General features: G+C 39.3%; 1 protein-coding gene across 5 annotated transcripts in view; it reads right to left on the bottom strand.

Annotated features, from left to right (window-relative positions):
* The window catches only part of BICRAL (BICRA like chromatin remodeling complex associated protein), a 76,672-nt gene that overhangs the window by 23,723 nt on the left and 33,092 nt on the right, over positions 1-19,857 (bottom strand). For 4 of the 5 annotated variants that reach the window (XM_084622472.1, XM_084622468.1, XM_084622470.1 and 1 more), the window contains exons 2-5: positions 10,135-10,183; positions 5,225-5,273; positions 5,057-5,125; positions 488-2,191 (exon numbers count right to left, since the gene is read on the bottom strand). In XM_084622472.1, the coding sequence (XP_084478598.1) occupies positions 488-2,191; positions 5,057-5,125; positions 5,225-5,273; positions 10,135-10,178 (1,866 nt within the window). In that variant the 5' untranslated portion in view covers positions 10,179-10,183. Of the gene's footprint in view, positions 1-487; positions 2,192-5,056; positions 5,126-5,224; positions 5,274-10,134; positions 10,184-11,051; positions 11,304-19,857 lie in introns of those variants that run through there. The other variant, XM_084622471.1, reaches the window with a different exon arrangement.

The following is a 19,857-nucleotide window of genomic DNA, read 5'->3' as shown; positions in this document are numbered from 1 at the left end:
TCATTGAAGTCAAAATGACCTTCAGGTACTTAGCACATGACAGAGTTTTGCCTTATGACTCTAACAGCGCAATTTTCAAAAGTGCTGAGCTGGCATAGTTCTGCTCCCACTGAAATCGATGGTAATACTTCTATTGATTTCACTGGAAGCAGAAACAGGCACACATGGAACACTTTTAAAAATCACACCACTAATCAACAAAAGCAAGATTCTCTGAATTAATGGGAATGATAGAGTCATCCACATTAAAGACACATTCGAAGATGGTTTTTGATTAAATGGTTGCAGCAAGATTAGATTTTTTTTCAGTAGATCAACAATATTTGTTTGTAAAACAATTAATGTAAGCACAGTAAATTGTGTGTGAATATTTGGAGAATACAGTATTAAACGATACCACCTATTAACGTCCTTCCCCACCAAAGAAAAAGGTAATGCTTTAGAATGCTTTTGTGCAGTTTTGTTGGTACTTAAAGGGTATTCATACCTGAGCAAAAGTGAACTGTTGCTGCGTTACTCCTACTGATGTGCGACTGAAAGTGCTGATAGATTTCGAAGAGGAAACTGGAAGACAATGGGATACACTCACTGAAACTTGTGTTCTGTTCTGCTGTGTAAGTTGATCTCCAGTAAAATTTCCTCCTGATGCAACAGACTGAACTGGTGGCCCCAGGCTGGGATGTACTGTGCCAGAAGAACTTACAACAGTAAATCGATTAGATGCTGACATATTTGAGACTGTAGACTGTCCAGGTGACATTGTAGTAAAACCTGATCTACCTTGAGAAACACTACTTTGACTGGGTGATAAATGCAACACTGTTGGTGATGCCTGTTGTAATGGCACCTGTCCACCAACAATTTGAGAAGTTCCATGATTTACTATAACTTGACTTCCAGGAGCTGTAAATGTCTGACCAGAAACTAACTGAACAGCTGTATTCTGATTATTCAGCATCTGTCCTGAATATGAATGGTTGGCCCTGAGCATGCTTGTAGAGTTCCTGTTCAGCATAACATGCTCAGCAGATACTTGGCTAGAAACCAACTGGGAAGGTTGAGTCTGAAGAAGTTGTCCATTTATGGTCTGCACATGATGAACTGAATTAGAATTGACAGAGAGACTTGTAGGTATGAGAAACTGATTTTGAGATACATGAGGCTGTCCCATAGGAGAATGGATAACAATACTACCTCCAGCATTACTAACTGTTTGAGGAGTAACTGATTTCCTTGTGTTTTGCTGATTAACAATATTAACAGACATATGAGGACCAACTACTGAATTTTGAGGTGAACTTGCTGAAGCAAAAGGAATCCCTTGTTGTACATGATGCTGCTGTATTCCCAAGTTATTCACATTGTAAGCTGTTTGCTGACCCATCTGAATAGGCTTTGGTTGGATATTAATCGGAACTTTATTAGAATTTGGTGCTAGACCCCTCTGAATAATGATATTATGCACTGGTAAAGATGTCTGAAAATTTGTGCTGTTAAATGGGACAGTTACAGGTTGTGCTACTGGACTTGAATTTGAGTTACCAAACAGTGAGTTACCATTAGGAGTTTGTCTATGAACCAAGAGTCCACTACTCATGTTTGCAGGTGCTTGCTGTCCACTGCCTTTCAATATAATCTGAGATCCATCAAGGTTGTTAATAGTCATCATGGAAGGTTGATTACTAAATGAACCAATCAGCTGTATCTGCCCCGAACCACTAATCTGATTACTATTAGACAAATGCTGGCTGGGAACACTAATTCCCACATGTTGCATAAAGCCATGTTGCACACCAACTGTATTGCTTGCAAAAGATGCTCCAACTGGTTGCTGTACCACTTGAGTAACTCCTATAGGTTGCAGCGTCTGACCTGAGTAATTAGACACATTAGAAGCCTGAGTAAAGGATGCTGATGAAGAAGGATGAAGCTGAGCTTGTGCAAACTGTTGGCTAGAACCTATACTGGCATCCAGATATGCCTCTTCTGCCAAAGTCTGTTCAGTAATATTGGCCTCCTGTAAGGACTTCTGAAGAATATCAAAAGGCTGATCCTCACTGAGATCAGGTAAAGGAGAAGATTCAAGTTCATCTTCAAGAAACTGAAGGCTACTTGACAGTTGTAGTCCATCACTAGGCCCCTCTCCAAGCTGATTGCTTACACCTTTGATGGAGGATTTAGGATCAGTGTTCTAAAATGAAAAACAATAAATAAATTACATTGCATTTTTTAAATAATGTAAGAATCAAACGGTTTCCAAATAAATTTTTCCCTGCAAAAAACAAAGCCCCTCTATAACAACACATCCTTGTAGCTACGTATGCATGGTGAAGTTCAACCCGTGCATAGGGCTAGCACAAAGCCCTTACATCACTTATGCGCTCAAAACAGACTGCTGGGGCAGCACAGCTAAGGTGCAAAATTCAAATCTCAACCCATTCAAAGCCAAGATGTCTTCAAAAACCCAATTCCTTTTTGGCAAGGTCTGGGTGTGAAATTCAGAGCCAATTTCAGATTCTGAACTCTGCCTCGCCCCTGAAGGGTAAGGAATTTTTGGCTTTGGACGTCTCACATAAACATTGTGCAAACTGCTGCATGACACATATTGTCATATTAGAAAACTCTCATACCTCTACCTTCAATGTTTGCTTTCGTCCCCCTTTCTTTGATTGCCACACTACTCCATGAGTATAATTTATTTATTCAATTCATGTTGGTGTCTGCCTTTTACTGAATCTAGCTTATTTTATGAAAGCATCTCTGTCACTCTGGAATACTGAGGGATAGTTCTTGCTATTTTATTAAAGGTTTTCAAAAAAGTAACAGAAACCTTGCAACTTTACCTGTAAAACTATAATATACAGTACATGCATGAAAACACATGGATTAAATCTGGCACATATACTCTATCAGCACTTCAGAAACACCTAAAATTTAGGGGCCAGATTCTCTGCTGTGTGCACCTTCTATTAGGTGCAGCAGAAGTGGGACTAATTGAAACCTGGTTACATCTCCCAGATTCTCTGTCCACATGAGAACAGCCTGAGGACTGCTCTAACATGTACCAGCTGACTATGCTACCCAAGGGACCATCCATCATCTGGGAATTGTGCTCTGGCCACTCCCTCTCCATGTGCAGAGAGTCATGTCATTGTGGTGCATTCCACTCTAGGAAAAGGCAGTGGTGGCAGCAGAGGGTATATGAGAGGCTGAAAATAGAACACAGTGAGTGACATGGGCTAGCATTAGAAAAAATGGGTATAAAATGGCTTTGAACAAATGCAGGCTGGAGATCAGGAGACTGTTTCTAACCATCAGAGGAGTGACGTTTAGGAACAGCCTCCCAATAGGAGCTGTGGGGACAAACAACTTAATTAGTTTTAAAAGAGAGCCAGACCAATTTATGAGTGGGATGTATGACATGATTGCTTGTGATGGTGGGGGGCTGGGCACAGCAACCTTGAGAATGCCTTCTGGTTCATGTCTGATATTCTTAAAAGCTCATGCATAGCTGTCACCTGTAGGGGTCATCAAGGTATTTCCCCCCCAATATATTCTGGTGTTGGTTTGGGTGTTTTGATATTGGTTTTTGTGGTTTTTTTGTTTTGCTTTTTTGTCTCCTTTGAAGCATCACAGATGGCGATGGCTGGAGATGGGACCCTGGATGGAATTCTGGGTGGTACTGAGAATTCTCTCTCAGGTGCTTGGCTGGCTTGTTCTTGCTCACATACTTAAGAGGCTGGTTGCCCTATTTGGGGGTCAGGAAGGAATTTTTCTGCAGGTCATACTGGCATTGACCTTGGGGATTCTTCACCATCCTCTGTGGTACGGGTGCAGGTCGCTTGTCAGGTCCATGTGGGTGTATTTCACTTAATATCCTGCCACTGAAGGGTCCTTTGGTACTGGTGCACCTCAGTCCCTCCTACTCTCTGCTGGTGGGTTATAATAGTTTAGTTTCCTGTGGGCTGTAACACCTTAGTCTAATTTCAGCTATCGGGTTTAGTGTGCATGTATTGGTGTCCTGTGATACACAGGTCAGACTAGATTGATCTGATGGTCGCTCCTGGCCTTAAATCCTATTACTCTAAATGGCAGTGAGGGAAGAATGCAGGATAGTGCCCCACGAACCTACAACCAAAAGCCCTCCTGCCCCAGCTCCCACTGCCCTCCTGGCTACTTGCCCATCACAAACGTCTCAGGCTGTAGCAGGCTCTCTGCCTCTCCCACAGCCCCTAAAGGATCACTCCTCCCGCAAAACAATCCCATTGCCCTCAGCAACACCCACCTTCCCCAGCGTCTCCTGTCTCCCCTTAATACCGTTTCCTATGGGCACCCCCAAAGTCTCCAGTTTCTGAGACATGCAGGAAATAGGCTCCTGCTTCCCCCACTCCTGCTAATCAGCAGGACCGAAGGGAGCAACCACTGACTGTCACGGGAAAGAAATGTCATGATGCCCACTTCTCCCATGAGCACCTTCCTGCTTTCTCTCTGACACATGGGAAGAGACCCTAGTCAAAATCCACGACTTTACTCTCCTTTATTTGCCTCCTTAAAATTCACCTGTACCATGGTATATACCGGGAACTGCTGTCTAATGATGGCGACATAGGTGGCAAATTGTGATCATTGTTCCTGGCTAGCTGAAAATTGTGCACACCCTAAAACCATTTTCCCAGTTTCATCCAACCAACGTGTTTTTCTTATCCTCCTGTCACATCTTTGTCTTTTAGATTGTAAGCTGTTTGGAGTAGGGAATAATGTCATTCGCTCCATGTTTGTAGTGCAATATAAATGTTAATAAAATAAATATCATAAATAAATAATAAAAGGAGCAGATGGTGAGGGCAGACAATTTGCCTCTATAAAACCTGTGACTACAAAAAAGTTATAGGTGCTTTGAACATTCATTCACAGGTTTCCAGGTCTAGACGTGCCTATTTTATGTCATTTATTAACATTCTCAACATCTACTCCATTTAGCTGTATACAGGACAAACAAACCATGACGAAAGCGTGTAGTCACAATAAATACACATTTTCTCTTCTGAATACTTACATTGGAGTTGGCGAAAATTGAATTAGAATTGGCTGCAGAGTACCCTGCATTAGTCAAGTCTTCATTGCTCTGTTAAGGCACAAATGTAGTAAAGTAACGTTAAACTAATAGTAAAGCAGTCACTAAAGTCCGTGTAATTTTAGAATAGTATAGTAGAATACTACTTACAGATTTACTACTAGGTCCATGTAGAAAATAATTCAGTGCCTGTGGATCTCTTTTTAAAAAGAAACAAAAGAAGTTATCACTTTTAAGTACTTACATTTGTTAAAAAAAGCATAATTAAGACAAAAAATAATAAAAACCTTGAGCCAGGTGCTCCATTCATGTAAATCAGTGTAGCTCCACTGACTTCAACAGAGCTATACCAATTTACATCAGCCGAGGATCTCTTTTTTGTTTTCAGCTAACCATGTTAATATGTAAATTTATATTTTTCGCCTTTTTTTTTCATTACTACAAAAAAATCTAAATATCACTTTACATGTTTACTTCCATTCTATAGGCCAATACTGATTACACCATCTGTTAAAATAAATACCCAATAATCTACAACACAAAAGAGTTTGCATTAAATGGACAAACAATGATATTAGATCAAGAAATGTAAGCACTAAAGTATCCTGTCTTCCAACAGTGGCAAATGCCAGGTCTTCCAGAAGGAATTAATAGAACAGGTAATCATCAAGTGATCCATTCTGTCTCCCATTCTCAGCTTCTGGCAAACAGAAACAAGGGACACCATCCCTGACCATTTTGGCTAATAGCCATTGATAGACTTATCCTCCATGAATTTATCTAGTTCTTTTTTTTAACTAGTTATAATCTTGTCCTTCACAACATCCTCTGGCAAGGAGTTCCACAGGTTGACTGTGCATTGTGTGAAAAAATACTTCCTTGTGTTTGTTTTAAACCTGCTGCCTATTAATTTCATTTGGTGACCCCTATTTCATGTTTTATGAGGAGTAAATAACACTTCCTTATTTACTTTCTCCACACCAGTCATGATTTTATAGACCTCTATCATATCCCCCCTTAGTCTCTTTTCCAAGCTAAAAAGTTCCTGTCTTATTAAACTCTCCTTATACGGCAGCCGCTCCATACCCCTAATCATTTTTGTTGCCCTTTTCTGAACCTTTTCCAGATCCAATATATCTTTTTTGAGATGGGGTGATCACATCTGTACACAGTATTCAAGATGTGGGCGTATCATGAATTTATATAGAGGCAATATGATATTTTCTGTCTTATTATCTATCCCTTCCTTAATGATTCCCAACATTGTTTTCGCTTTTTTGACTGCCGCTGCACATTGAGTGGATGTTTTCAGACAATTATCCACAATTACCATTCAAGAAAGAGATCTTGGAGTAACAGCTAATTTAGACCCCATTATTTTATATATCAGTGGTTCTCAAACTTTTGTACTGGTGACCCATTTCATATAGCAAGCCTCTGAGTGCAACCCTCCTTATAAATTAAAAACACTTTTTTATATATTTAACACCATTATAAATGCTGGATGCAAAGCTAGGTTTGGGGTGGAGGCTGACAGCTCACGACCCCCCCAAGTAATAACCTCATGACCCCCTGAGGGGTCCCAACCCCCACTTTGAGAACCCCTGTTATATATATAGTTGAAATTATGTTTTCTAATGTGCATTACTTTGCATTTGTCAACATTGAATTCCATCTGCCATTTTGTTGCCCAGTCACCTAGTTATGCGAGATCATTTTGTAGCTCTTCGCAGTCTGCTTGGGACTTAACTATCTCAAGTAATTTTGTATCATCTGCAAATTTTGCCACCTCACTTGTTTACCCCTTTTTCCACATCATTTATGAATATGTAGAATAGGACTGGTCCCAGTACAGACCCCTGGGGGACACCACTATTTACCCCTCTCCATTCTGAAAACTGACCATTTATTCCTACCCTTTGTTTCCTATCTTTTAACCAGTTACCCTCCCATGACAGCTCATTTTGCTTAAGAGCCTTCAAGATAATATTTTGTTAAATGAAAGAGTGATACATGATTAAAAAAAGGGCAGCTAGATGAACTAAGTATTTGGAGTTCAAGTGTATTTAAAAAATACACATTCATGCAATGCAAATCTGGTGGTAAAAATTCTCACTGTATGCAAACAAATATGTGACTAAGTTACAGGGATTACTTTGTAGTTATTGCTAAATATAGCAATTATTTTCTTCACACACCCATTAATGTACACATTCAATTCAAAAAGTTACATGAACTCTTTGATTTAAAAGAAATAATCTTTATTTGTAAATAGTACTAATAAAACATTGTTATGGATCTCCCCAATAAACACCAAGGTCAATCTGAAACTTTCCCTCTTCTTTCTTGATCATCCTAAAAGAAAAATAGAAAACAAAATAAAGACACCTCAAGTTTCCACCTAGCATAAGCTCACAAACACCAAGAAAGTCATGCTGCTACTATACGCATGCCCTGAACCCTTCTGGTTCAGCCAGTTGTACTCTGTGCCTCTAGAATACGGCTTTAGTTTAGTATGCAAACATTTTCATGGAATTGGGTATCTGATTCATTCCAACTCAGCTAATTGTCATATCTATTTAAATCAAGCCTAATTAGCCACAATAAATAATCACAGTTGGCTTTTAATTAAACTAGATTGAAAATAGGGGGAAAAACCTGAATCGTTTTCAAAATCTTCATAAAGTACATTCCAGTTCAAACTCCATTGCGATAATAAGACAAATAGTGATTTTTAAATGTAAACTACAGAGTTAATCTTAGAATGGACCTATATTTGTTTCCTGCCACTTGTTCTGCTAATAAGATGGTAAGCTTTTGCTTACTAGTTAGTTCCACTAATTAAAGAAATGACTTTTATACTTATTTTAATTTAAATGGGATTTTTTTTTTAAAAGGAGAGAGCTGGAAACCTAATACCTGTATAAAATTAATATTAATGCATATAGTAGAGCAGAGGGCTCTGTAATCTAGCTGAAAAAGGTGTATAGTGAGTTCAAATGATTGGAAGTGGAAAATGGGTGAATTCAGGCGAGAAATAAGGTGTAAATTTTTAACAGTGAGGGTAATTAATTATTGGAACAACACTGCTAGGGACTTGGTGGATTTTCCATCACCTGAAATCTTTAAATTAAGACTAGATATATTTCTAAAAGCTATGCTATAGCTCAAACAGAAGTTATACTATACACATTTTAAACATATTGCATGATATACATGACACTCAGTTAACATCTAGGCATCTAAGATCAGATTCTACTCACACACACTACAACGTTCACACACTATATTTTTAAAAGAAATCTTATTTTCAGTACAGATTACAGAACATTAAAAGGACAAAGGGGAAAGGCTTCACTGTCTCATTCATATATGAACACGTTGGGTTTATGAGGTTTTGCTGATGCTTACCAGCTTTAATGATCATGACAAATTTAAATGTTGATGTTTCATCATCACCCAGCTAACCATCCTTTCTTATAACTTTTATTATTTCTAAAAATAAATCCATAAAGATAAGAAGACACTTACCAAACTGAAAGATTTAATGGAGACAAACTTCAGTTTTTCTGTCCTGCCATATGCTCTGAATGATAGCTGATACAAGCAGTAAAAAAGGACACTACAACAAATAATGCATTACACCCCAACACCCTCCTATTTGTAGGACCTCATCTTCTGAGCATTCTGTGGACTTGGACTGGAATTCTTGTAACTTGGCTTATTATTGAGCTGTTCCACTTTTGCTTCCATTTGGACAATTCTTAAGATGTTCCAAGCAGGATGTAAATATGTTCCCTTTGGTGGCTGAAGTCAGCAGTCTCATATTATAATACTGTACATGATGATTGTTAGGCAACACTACCAACAATTTGTTATTTTGGTAGCCTATTCACATACCAGTCTAATCTAATTATAGTGATTATTGGGCCTGATACTTCCTTCATTCCTTTTGCATTCAAGGCTCTCACTAGTTTCAGTGGAAGTTTTGGGTGCATAAACAATGCAAGATAAAGCTCACTATTCTCTATACTTGACATATGTGGGTAGATTTGTCTTCTTGACTTCATCTATACCTAGAACCATGCAGGAAAACTTTCCTATTGCAGTGACTGGCATAACATTTGGAAAAAAATTCAGAGTCTGAAAAAAGTACTAGATATTGGATATTCAATATATTCTACACATTTTGGACATATTACGATAAATGTCTGCTCTTAAAGAACTATACTGATATTTTTGCCAGCCAAGGGAAAAGGACTTCACCATGCCTACAGTGAATATACCTCAATTCCACAAAGCTTTTCTTGGTGGCAACTGTACCTAAATATTGATTTTTGAATCCCATATGGAATACACATCAATTTGCATGTAAAAGTGGTATAGAATGGAATAGAAATAATTCAAAGTAGGAAGACTGTGGTTTTGGTTGGCTGGTTGGGGGGGGGGGTTGGTTTGGTTGGTTGGTTTTTTTACACAATTAGGGATTTAAAATAAAAATGCCTTTGAAAAGACAAAAGTTGATAACCTTTAAAATTCCTGATTGTTTGTAATTCTTTATAATACTGGGTAACAATTCAACTCTTATTAAACTGGTACACAAATGCATTTTATCTTCTGTAAAAATAATTTTGGTGGCTTGTATTTTGAAACAGTCTATATATTTTAACTATATTTTCATTTAGAAGGTAATGTTTGTGAAGGTGCTATACTTACAGCCCTGAAGGCTAAAGTCCTTTATCTAGCCAAAAAAAGAGGTATTTTCTTTGCATCAATAGTGTAGGATAAGTTTCCCCGTTTCCTAATGTGACTCAGCACTGACCTGACAGAATCATCATTGGGCAAGAGGGGAAGTCAGTGTCATGCCAAATACCAGTGGACTACCAATTAGCATAAACTTTGATTGTGACTATCTGTTCATTTCACTTACAGGCCTCCAAACTATCACATGACACCAACTTTCAGAGACTTCTGGAAATTAATCATCTTTTATATGGATTATTTTTGTACAATGATTTTTGCATAGATTCTTCTTTAAGAATTTCTTAAGGAGAACTTACCCAATAAGATCAAGGAGACAGGACTCATCGTCGTCATCATCCATGACAACTAAAGGAAAAAAGGAAAGAACTGCTATTTCATCAAAATCAGATAAAAGATCTCCTTCAACAATAAAACAAAATTTCAAAGCACATCCATTTTTTCAATAAACAATTTGTGGGAATTGTGTGATATTTACTCTGGGCCACATTCTTAGATGAACTTGAACAACAGCCACCAAAGTTAATACGAGTCCTGAAGCTAATGTGAGTCCTGCACTCTTATCTGAGTGCAGAATTTAGCCCTGTGTACCTATCTGTGTAAACACAATGCAGTATTTTAATCCTGTCATTCTGTGGCTATTTTAAAAAAGGAGGAAGACAACAGCCTGACCAAACTGACTAACTGAATCACTTTGTAGATGGAAAAATGTTAATTATAGACTCATATTTCTCTCACAGTAAAATACTTTTCAGGAAATTTTTGTTTACCCATCAGGGAACAAATAAGTGTTGCAAAACCTGGAACATTGGGGACTACGAAGCATGGTGTTTTGTTATTCACAATACAATAAGGTGAAGTAAGCTGAGGGGAGTAGAAACCACAGCCCAGTGGGCTGGGAAGAACACTATTTGCCCAACCTAAGTGATAAGGCACTGAGCAGCTGGCTGAGAAGTATGCTGTTTTCTCAGAACCCTTTAACACACATTTGTGTCAGTGGCTGGCCCTGAAATTTATGCCCACTCTTAGTTTCTTCTAAGTGATACTCATAAGCATACTTGAGTGATCTCCTGGTAATAGAAGTAGTAACTGAAAATCCTAAAAAAATCTGCTACACACATCACTTGCATTAACTGGATTGTATTTAATTACTTGTACATTAGTTCCACCCTATCTCTACTTCCAAACCATCATGACCACCTTCTCCCCTACTCACTGCTGGTTCAGTTTGGTACAGATGTTCTTCTGCATTTATAAAGTTGATCACTTTCTCCTCTGTTTGCTCTGCTCTTTAGGCTTCTGAGATTGTAGGATTCTGGTTCTCCTACCACAATAACCATTATCATCTCATTTCACTGCTCTATCTCCTTTGCCCTTTTCCACTCTGTTGACACCCCTTAAGGTTCTATCCAGAGTGGATAAAAATCAACTATTTTTTTTAATAAATTTTTTTTTATTTAAATCGGATTTTTTTGATAAAATGCTTTTTGAGGAAAAAACCTATGTAAAGATACAGTATAGCTCAAAGATATCTCATCATGGAAAAGGGATTATAAATTATAATTCTATAGTATGAGACAATATATTCATGTAATGTTTAGGAAAAGTTTTGTAAATGAGTTCCAATAGTTCATGGATTAGGGACCCAATCTTATGGGGTTCCAGGGACTTCTGTATAGATTATTTAGGTTAATCTTTCTATCTATCCAATGGGACTCAATGCGCAGCCCAGAAGATACCGTCAGAGATGCTTAATTTTGCAGTTCTCAAACTGTGGATTTGTGTCTCCAGAGATAACATGCTTGTTAATAGCAAAAATATTTTTAAATTAATAATAAAGAGGTGAGAAATAACAGACCTCAACGCTATTGTCCCTCTGCAAATTTGTGTACACAGAGTCAACCCCTTACCTCTCTCTAAAAGTGCAAAGTTTCAAAAAGTTCAGTGAATAAGAAGATTGTTGGGAGCAGAATATATCTGGACAAGCAGAAGAAGCCTGGAGATAAATGTGTGAAGGGAGGGACAGGCAACAGAAACAAAAGTGAAACCGTTTGAGCAGCATATTCCAGAAGTCTTGAGGCCTTTCTGAGTGTAGCCTTCATTGATTTGAGATCTATCATAGCATTCACTCACTGGAAGGGAAAACCTATAATGGCAGCAGGCCGTAAAAGAGACCCAGTTTGGGAATATTTTAATGAAGATCCTCTACCTGTGGGTAAGAAGGCATGCGTACAAAATGCAAACAGTGCAACAATGAAATGCAAGGCCTGGTTGCCCAAATGAAACAACATCATGAGAAGTGATCCTTCTCAGGAGGAAGCTGCATTGAAGATGATGAAAAGAACATGTTTGAACATGCAGGATCTTCAGGTTGGTAAACGTTTTTATTTCATACTTCTTTCTTAAAGGCTGCCTCTCTTCCTTCTGGACTATTTTTGAATTCTCATGTTTGAGCAAAAAATATAGTTGTTACTCTATGGTACTATTATTTTAGATGCAGTTGTGATAAAAAAAATAAATAGCTGAAATAGGCAGATCTTCCTTTTACAATTTCACCTTTAAAGTAGTACTGAGTGTCAGTGAATGCAATGAGTAATACTAAATGAGCAGTGTGATAATAATAATTAAATAACTGCATTGACTTATTTTGTTTAGGAGAATCCATCCTCAACATACAGGATTCTGAAGACTATCCACAGTCAAGATCACCATCATTTTCAATAGTTTCAGTTATCTACCAATGATAGTGTTTCAGTCACATCATTTATGTCACATAGCCACAGTATATCACCTGTAGCAAAAAGAAAAAAAAATCTCCATCATTCAGAAACAACCATAGTTAAGTTTGTGATAAGAACCAGAAGATTACAAAAACAGGTAATTGATGAAAAAATTGCTCAGTTTGTTTATGCAACAAACCCTCCTTTCCGTATGATTGAGAACCCACACTTCATTAACATGGTTCAGTCATTAACACCAGGATACAGTCCACCCAACAGAGCAGATGTTGCAGGCAAATTGCTGGATAAAGTGTATGAAAGAGAAATTGAGCAGTGTGCAAAAGGTCTAAAGGGTGAAATTGTTAACCTGAGTCTTGATGTGTGGAGCAATGTCCACAATGATCCTGTTGTATGTGCTTGTGTGACAACAGAAGAAGGGAATGTCTTCTTTACAGAAACATTAGACAATAAGGAAATGCACACACAGCAGAATACTTACAAAAAGCTGTAACAAACTGTGAAAAAAAAATTCAAATGTCTAGTATGCAGCCTGGTCACCGATAATGCTGCAAATGTATCCAACATGAGAAGAAATTTAGAAGACAGTCCCAAGTTAATAACATACGGTTGCAGTGCTCATTTGATGCACCTCCTAGCCAAAGACTTCAGTGTTACAGAAATAAAGGCTAATGTTGAAATTGCAAAATACTTCCGTAACAACCACTTTGCAGCAGCTGCTCTGAAAAAAGTGGGAGGAACCAAGCTAACTCTCCCACAAGACGTGTGATGGAACTCAGTAGTGTACATAAGAACGGCCATACTGGGTCAGACCAAAGGTCCATCCAGCCCAGTATCTTGTCTACCGACAGTGGCCAATGACAGGTGCCCCTGAGGGAGTGAGCCTAACAGGTAATGATCTACTGAGCTCTCTCCTGCCATCCATCTCCACCCTCTGAAAAACTGTTTTGAGCACTATATCAAGAACCGGCCTAATCTGATGACAGTTTGTGAACAAAATCGTGAAAAAACAGATGGCACTGTCACAACCAAAGTTCTCAACCTTGGGCTTAAGAGAAATGCTGAACACATGCTGAGTACCCTGAAGCCTATTTCTGTAGCCTTGAAAAAAATGCAGGGAAATAGCTGTTTTCTTGCTGACGCTGTTGACATTTGGAAGGAACTGAGTGAGATCTTAAAAAGAGAAATATGCAATGACAGAGTTAAATTACAAGCCTTAAAAAAATGAATGGGACAAACACTATCGCCAGCTCATTTTCTTGCAAATATTCTCAATACTCGGTACCAGGGTCAAACCTTAACTGCTGAAGAAGAGGAGTTGGCTATGACATGGACATCCAGCAATCATCCCTCCATAATGCCAACTATAATTAACTTTTTTCAGAGTAACAGCCATGTTAGTCTGTATTCGCAAAAAGAAAAGGAGTACTTGTGGCACCTTAGAGACTAACCAATTTATTTGAGCATGAGCTTTCGTGAGCTACAGCTCACTTCATCGGATGCATACTGTGGAAACTGCAGAAGACATCATATACACAGAGACCATGAAACAATACCTCCTCCCACCCCTCTCTCCTGCTGGTAATAGCTTATTTAAAGTGATCACTCAATAAATAATAAACTTCAGAGCTAAAGGTGAACCATTCAAGAAACATATGTTTGCCGATGATGTTTTAAAGAAAGTCCCACCAGTTCACTGGTGGAAGTCACTTAAGCACTTGGATTCAGAGACTGTTGAAATGATAATCTCACTTTTAACAGCAGTAACTTCTTCTGCCGGTCTATAAAGAATATTTTCTTTCTTTGGACTAATTCATTCCAAATTGAGAAATCATTTTGGACCTGAAAAGCAGGAAAGCTTGTTTTTCTTTTCCAGATTATGAGGAAACAGGAAAATAAAAGTGAAGACAACTGAGTTAGCTGCAAAAGCCAATATTTTAAGTTTCTCATGTTGACCGGGCTGACGTAATCAATTTAATTTTTGTTTTTTTAAATATTTCATTTAACTATTTTAGTTAAAAACAATTTTAACAAAAACAAACCTGATTTTAAAAAACTTGAATGTTTAAACTAAATTCAAAAATTCATGTGCTTGTTTTGTTAAAATATTATGTTTGCTGTATTAAGGTTATAACAACCACAAAAATGCACTTTTATGTAGAAATCCATGATTAAATTGAGTCTTCCTGACTAGTGATTTAAATCATGATTTAAATCAAATTGATTTAAATCTATTCCACCCTGGTTCTACCCTTACACTGCCTCTCTTGCCCTCCTTTACTCGCTCTTCAGGTGACCTCATCTGCTCTCACCATCTAAGATACAAACTCTATGATGGCATTTTCCAAATCTATCTCCATAACCCTGACCTCCCATCCAACTATCCAGACTCACGTCTCCAAATGCCTTTATATCATCTCCTCAGGAGTGTCCTGCAACTACCTCAAATTTAACATGTCCAAAATGAAATTTCTTAGTGTAGTTGTCAGCAAGGTAAAAAACAGAGGAAATTGAGAGAGATTACTATCTCCCCATCACCTAGACTCGCAAACAAGGTGTTATCCAAAATGGGTCTGAGGTGGGATAAGCAGGATGCATGCAGCCCTTCTACAGTGCAGAGGCCCACTCAGTAAGGATTCCCTCTGCATTAGTTTGCAGAAGCAGGTGACAGAGGGCCCACCACTGTGTGGATCCTCCAGTACTCACTGCTGTTGGGTGCAGGAGGGGAGGGGGACAAGTTGAGCCTACCGATGGTTATTTCAACTACTGGACTAAAGTAGCATCCATGGAGTGACTCTACACTCTACGAAAGAGAATTCTTTCCCCTATGGACTAGCCCATCTACTCAATGCCAAATCCAGGTATTCAGTATGGGTGCTGGGCTGAGGATTTAAACCACAATGACTTACAACATAAACACTATTTTATTATGTCACTGCACTCTGTAAATATGTACTATTAAGAATAAATGTTTAGCCTAGCCCTTTCTTTAACTGTATTCCTAGTAGTGTTTATAGCATGTTGTTCTTTCTATTGTTCTAACAGCAGAATTGTGAGTCCACACATGGAGTATTGCTTTAGTAGTGGGATTTTCTAAGGGCTTGTCTATACATACCCTATTACAGTGGCACAGCTTTAGGCCACTATAATGCTTCACTGTAGACACTCACTGCACTGACAGGAGGGGTTCCCCCATCACTGTAGTTAATCCATCTGCCCTAGAGGCAGTAACTAGATTGACAGACGAATTCTTCCATCAACCTAGCCCTGTCTATACCAGGGTTTAGTTTGGCATAGTTTCGCACTCCTGAGACACGTCACCATGCTGATATAAGTTTTCGGTAGACCAGCCCTCACATGCACAAGTCTCACTGAAAATCAATAAAATTTGTGCTGCATTACATAGGTGCTTTTGAAAACCCCACCCCACCCCAGCTCAGCTTCAGTATTTACATGTGTATCAAACCAATAAAAACAAATAACTTGAATTTGACAATAAAAGCTCAATCACTTGTCAAAATCTGCAAATTATAATTAAAAAAAGAAAAGGTAGGACTGAATGAAAATGCATTATAAATAAAAATTTCAGTGGTAATTCATATTCTTCTTTACAATCTTTACACTTTATGAAGTCTTGACACTAAAGACTTTTTTGACTAATTCAAAATGAAAAATATCTACCAATATGTTTTTCTTCAGTCTGCAAGTCTCAAGTTCTATTAAAATCTACCCAACATACTGTTAACAATACAAACGCTCCCCGACTTACACAATCGTTCCATTCCGGAAAGCCTTGCATAACTCGAATTTTGCGTAAGTCGGAAACGTTTACCCGACCATTACGCGCAAAAAAAAAAAAAACCCTACCCCTCCTATTTCCAGCTTACGGAACTAGATACATACACTTTACATTTTAGCAAGCAACAAAGATCAAGGGCAGCCATGATAAGCAAGGTCCCAAACAAAAGCACACTTACAACATGCCAGAATAATGAATTGTGCTGTGAGCTACAGTCTCACATTGCCAGTGGACTAGACTTTTAAGAGCCCAAGTACAGAGTTCTTCACCTAGAAGGGAACTGAGCCACCCAGGGATTTGTCTATGTGAAACCTACCCCTTAAAACAGTGGTTCTCAAACTTTTGTACTGGTGATCCCTTTCACATAGCAAGCCTCTGAGTGCGACCCCCCTTATAAATTAAAAACACTTTTAAATATATTTAATACCATTATAAATGCTGGAGACAAAGCGGGGTTTGGGGTGAAGGCTGACAGCTTGTGACCCCCCATGTAATAACCTCACGACATCCTGAGGGGTCCCGACCCCCGACCCTGCCTTAAAACATAGGATCCTAAGCATGTACCCTGTAAATGACTAAAACTTTTTTTTAAATGAAAAAACTCAACCACACTTAAAATGGCTCAGAAATATGAGCACAGACATTACCCCTCAGGCTAGTCAAGATATGAGTAGCAGAGGCATATTACGTGGCATACTACAATATTTATGCTCATACACTTCCTAACTGTGAAATGGCTTTTGTGCAGAAACAGCCATAAGTCTTCAGTAAGTTACCTCTTCTGTTAGTAGGAAAGCACAGATTGTTTGAATATAGGCTTTGATAAGGAGGAGGATAGTTGTAAACATTGCCTCTGCAGTGTATCTGCATGCTCATTCAGGGGTCTGTTACACCAATTTCTAGGTTTCAGACAGAATTAGGCCCATAATCTCTAAACATCACATAAACAGAAAAAAGAGCATCACAAAATACAAATAACCTGGACGACAATCCACACATAACAGGTCTTTACAGATTAAATGTGTCAGTGCAAGATACCTGATTTAGGACCAACCTTATTCTTTTTTCTATATGTCTAATGAAATTCCCATTAATGCCATCAGAAATTCTGTGCATGTATGGAAAGGAGAATAGATTCCATGGTTTCCTTCTAACCTATCAGTGATTTGGTTCAATAGACATATGCAAAAAATCACTATCAGTAGTCTTTACACAATCAATGCAACAGTACTTCACACTAGCCAAAAATACACAGATCATATTGCTGGACATCTCATAGCCAAAAATGGCTATCATCTACTGAGGGCATCATCCATATATATTAGAAGGGCCATATGCTCTCGGGACTTGATACAGTTCAAATAATAGAAACTGTAGCAACTTCCTACTATTATAGCCTCAAGTGACTGCCACAACTTCCTACTTAATATGATGCCATGCTGAACTGCAAGAGAAAAAATGATACTGCACATAGTCTGCAAAAGATCTGCAAATAGCATATAGAGGATGTGGTCTGTGGAAAAGTGGTTCAAGTTCAGAACTAAGTATGAAACTTAGAGGCTAATTAGATATTTAGATTTCAGAGTAGCAGCCGTGTTAGTCTGTACTCGCAAAAAGGAGTACTTTTTCATGAAAGCTTATGGTCAAATAAATTTGTTAGTCTCTAAGGTGCCACAAGTACTCCTTTTCTTTTTAGATATTTAGGCTAAATTCTGCTCGGTTCACTGGTGTAAAGCTGAAGTAATTCTATTTACCTCAATTAAATTATTCCAGATGTACATCAGTGTAACTGATAGCAGAATTTTATTCATAGATACCTAGATACTATTGTGATTGATGCTCTATAAATACCATAGGGGAACTAAATTAAAGATACCGAGCCAAATTCAATGTGATGCAAGCAAGTGTAAGTCCTTAAGCTTACCTGTTTAGAAAAAGGAGTAAATTCAAGAGGTAGGGTGGCCAGGTGTCCGATTTTCGACCGGAACGCCTGGTCGAAAAGGGATCCTGGTGGCTCAGGTCAGCACCACTGACAGGGACATTAAAAGTCCGGTCGGCAACATAACGGGGCTAGCTGCAGCTCCCGAAAGCAGTGGCATGTCCCTTCTCCAGCTCCTACCTGTAGGAGCATCAAGGGGGCTCTGCACACTGCCCCCACCCCAAGCCCCAGCTCTGCAGCTCCTATTGGCCGGGAACCGCAGCCAATGGGAGCTGTGGCGATGTCACCCGCGGACGTGCCAGCACACAGAGCTGCTTGGCCGGGCCTCTGTCTAGGAGATGGAGGGGGGACATGCTGCTGCTTCAGGAGCTGCTTGAGGTAAGCGCCGCCTGAAGCCTGAAACCCTGGTCCCCTCCTGCACCCCAATCCCCTGTCCCAGCCCTGTTCCCCCTCCCCACTCTGAACCCCTCAATCCCAGGAACACCCTCCTGCACCCCAAACCTCTCATTCCCAGCCCTACAACAGAGCCCTCACCCCTCCTCCGGCACTTCAAACCCCTGCCCCAGCCTGGAGCCCCCTCCTACACCCTGAACCCCTCATTTCTGGCCCCACTCCAGAACCCACACCCCCAGTCTGGAGCCCCCTCCCATACTCCAAACCCCTCGGCTCCACCCCCCAAGCCCGGAACCCCCTTCTGCAGACCAAACTCTTCATCCCTGGCCCCACCCCACAGCCCACACCCCCAGCTGGAATCCTCACCCCCTCCTGCACCCCAACCCCCTGAGCCAGCCTGGTGAAAATGAGCAAGAGAGGGTGGGGAGAGCGAGCGACAGAGGAAGGGGAGGATGAGGTGAGCACGGGGTGGGGCCTCAGAGAAGAAGCAGGGCAAGGGTGTACGGTTTTGTGCAAGTAGAAAGTTGGCAACCCTAACAGGTGATGTGTAATATGTAAATTAAACTCCTTACACATATTTATTTCCATTTACCAATGTGTGCGCATACAGACGTCTAAGTTGGTATAATGTACACACCAAAGAGCTACAAAAGGTTGTAGAAAAGTTATAACTTTCAATAGGGTTTACTACTTAAACATTCAACCCCTTCTACTTGCACACTCCTCCCTTTTAGCCCTTCAACACACACAGACAGAATTTAGCCCATTATCTCTAAGTTTCACATAACCAAAAGAAAAAGAATGAGGGCCCAATTAAAAGCAAGCTTCCAACATACCAGTGATTGAGCTGTGAGTTGTTACCTCCTACAGACTCACTGCCAGTGGAGTGTAAGTCGAGGATATAAATGGTAAGAGTATGTGAAAATAAATAAATCTACGGGAGTTTAAGTGAGTCTAAACTGGAGGTGTTGGGTGAGAACTGGAAGATGTGAATTATATGAACCTCCACCCCTCTAGACTTTGACTCACCTCTGACTTTGTCTCAAAGACTGCAATTGGCTTCAAATCATGTTTGACAAGTACCAAATGCATTCTATCACTCTCACTCATTTCTTAAAATGCCAACAAATATTGAAAAATCTATTAACCTCCC

This window comes from Lepidochelys olivacea, assembly GCF_965140295.1.
Source record: "Lepidochelys olivacea isolate rLepOli2 genome assembly, chromosome: 3".
Lineage (NCBI taxonomy): Eukaryota > Metazoa > Chordata > Testudines > Cheloniidae > Lepidochelys > Lepidochelys olivacea.
The sequence above is the reverse complement of the archived record's forward strand: the minus strand, read 5'-3'. Positions and strand labels throughout refer to the sequence as shown.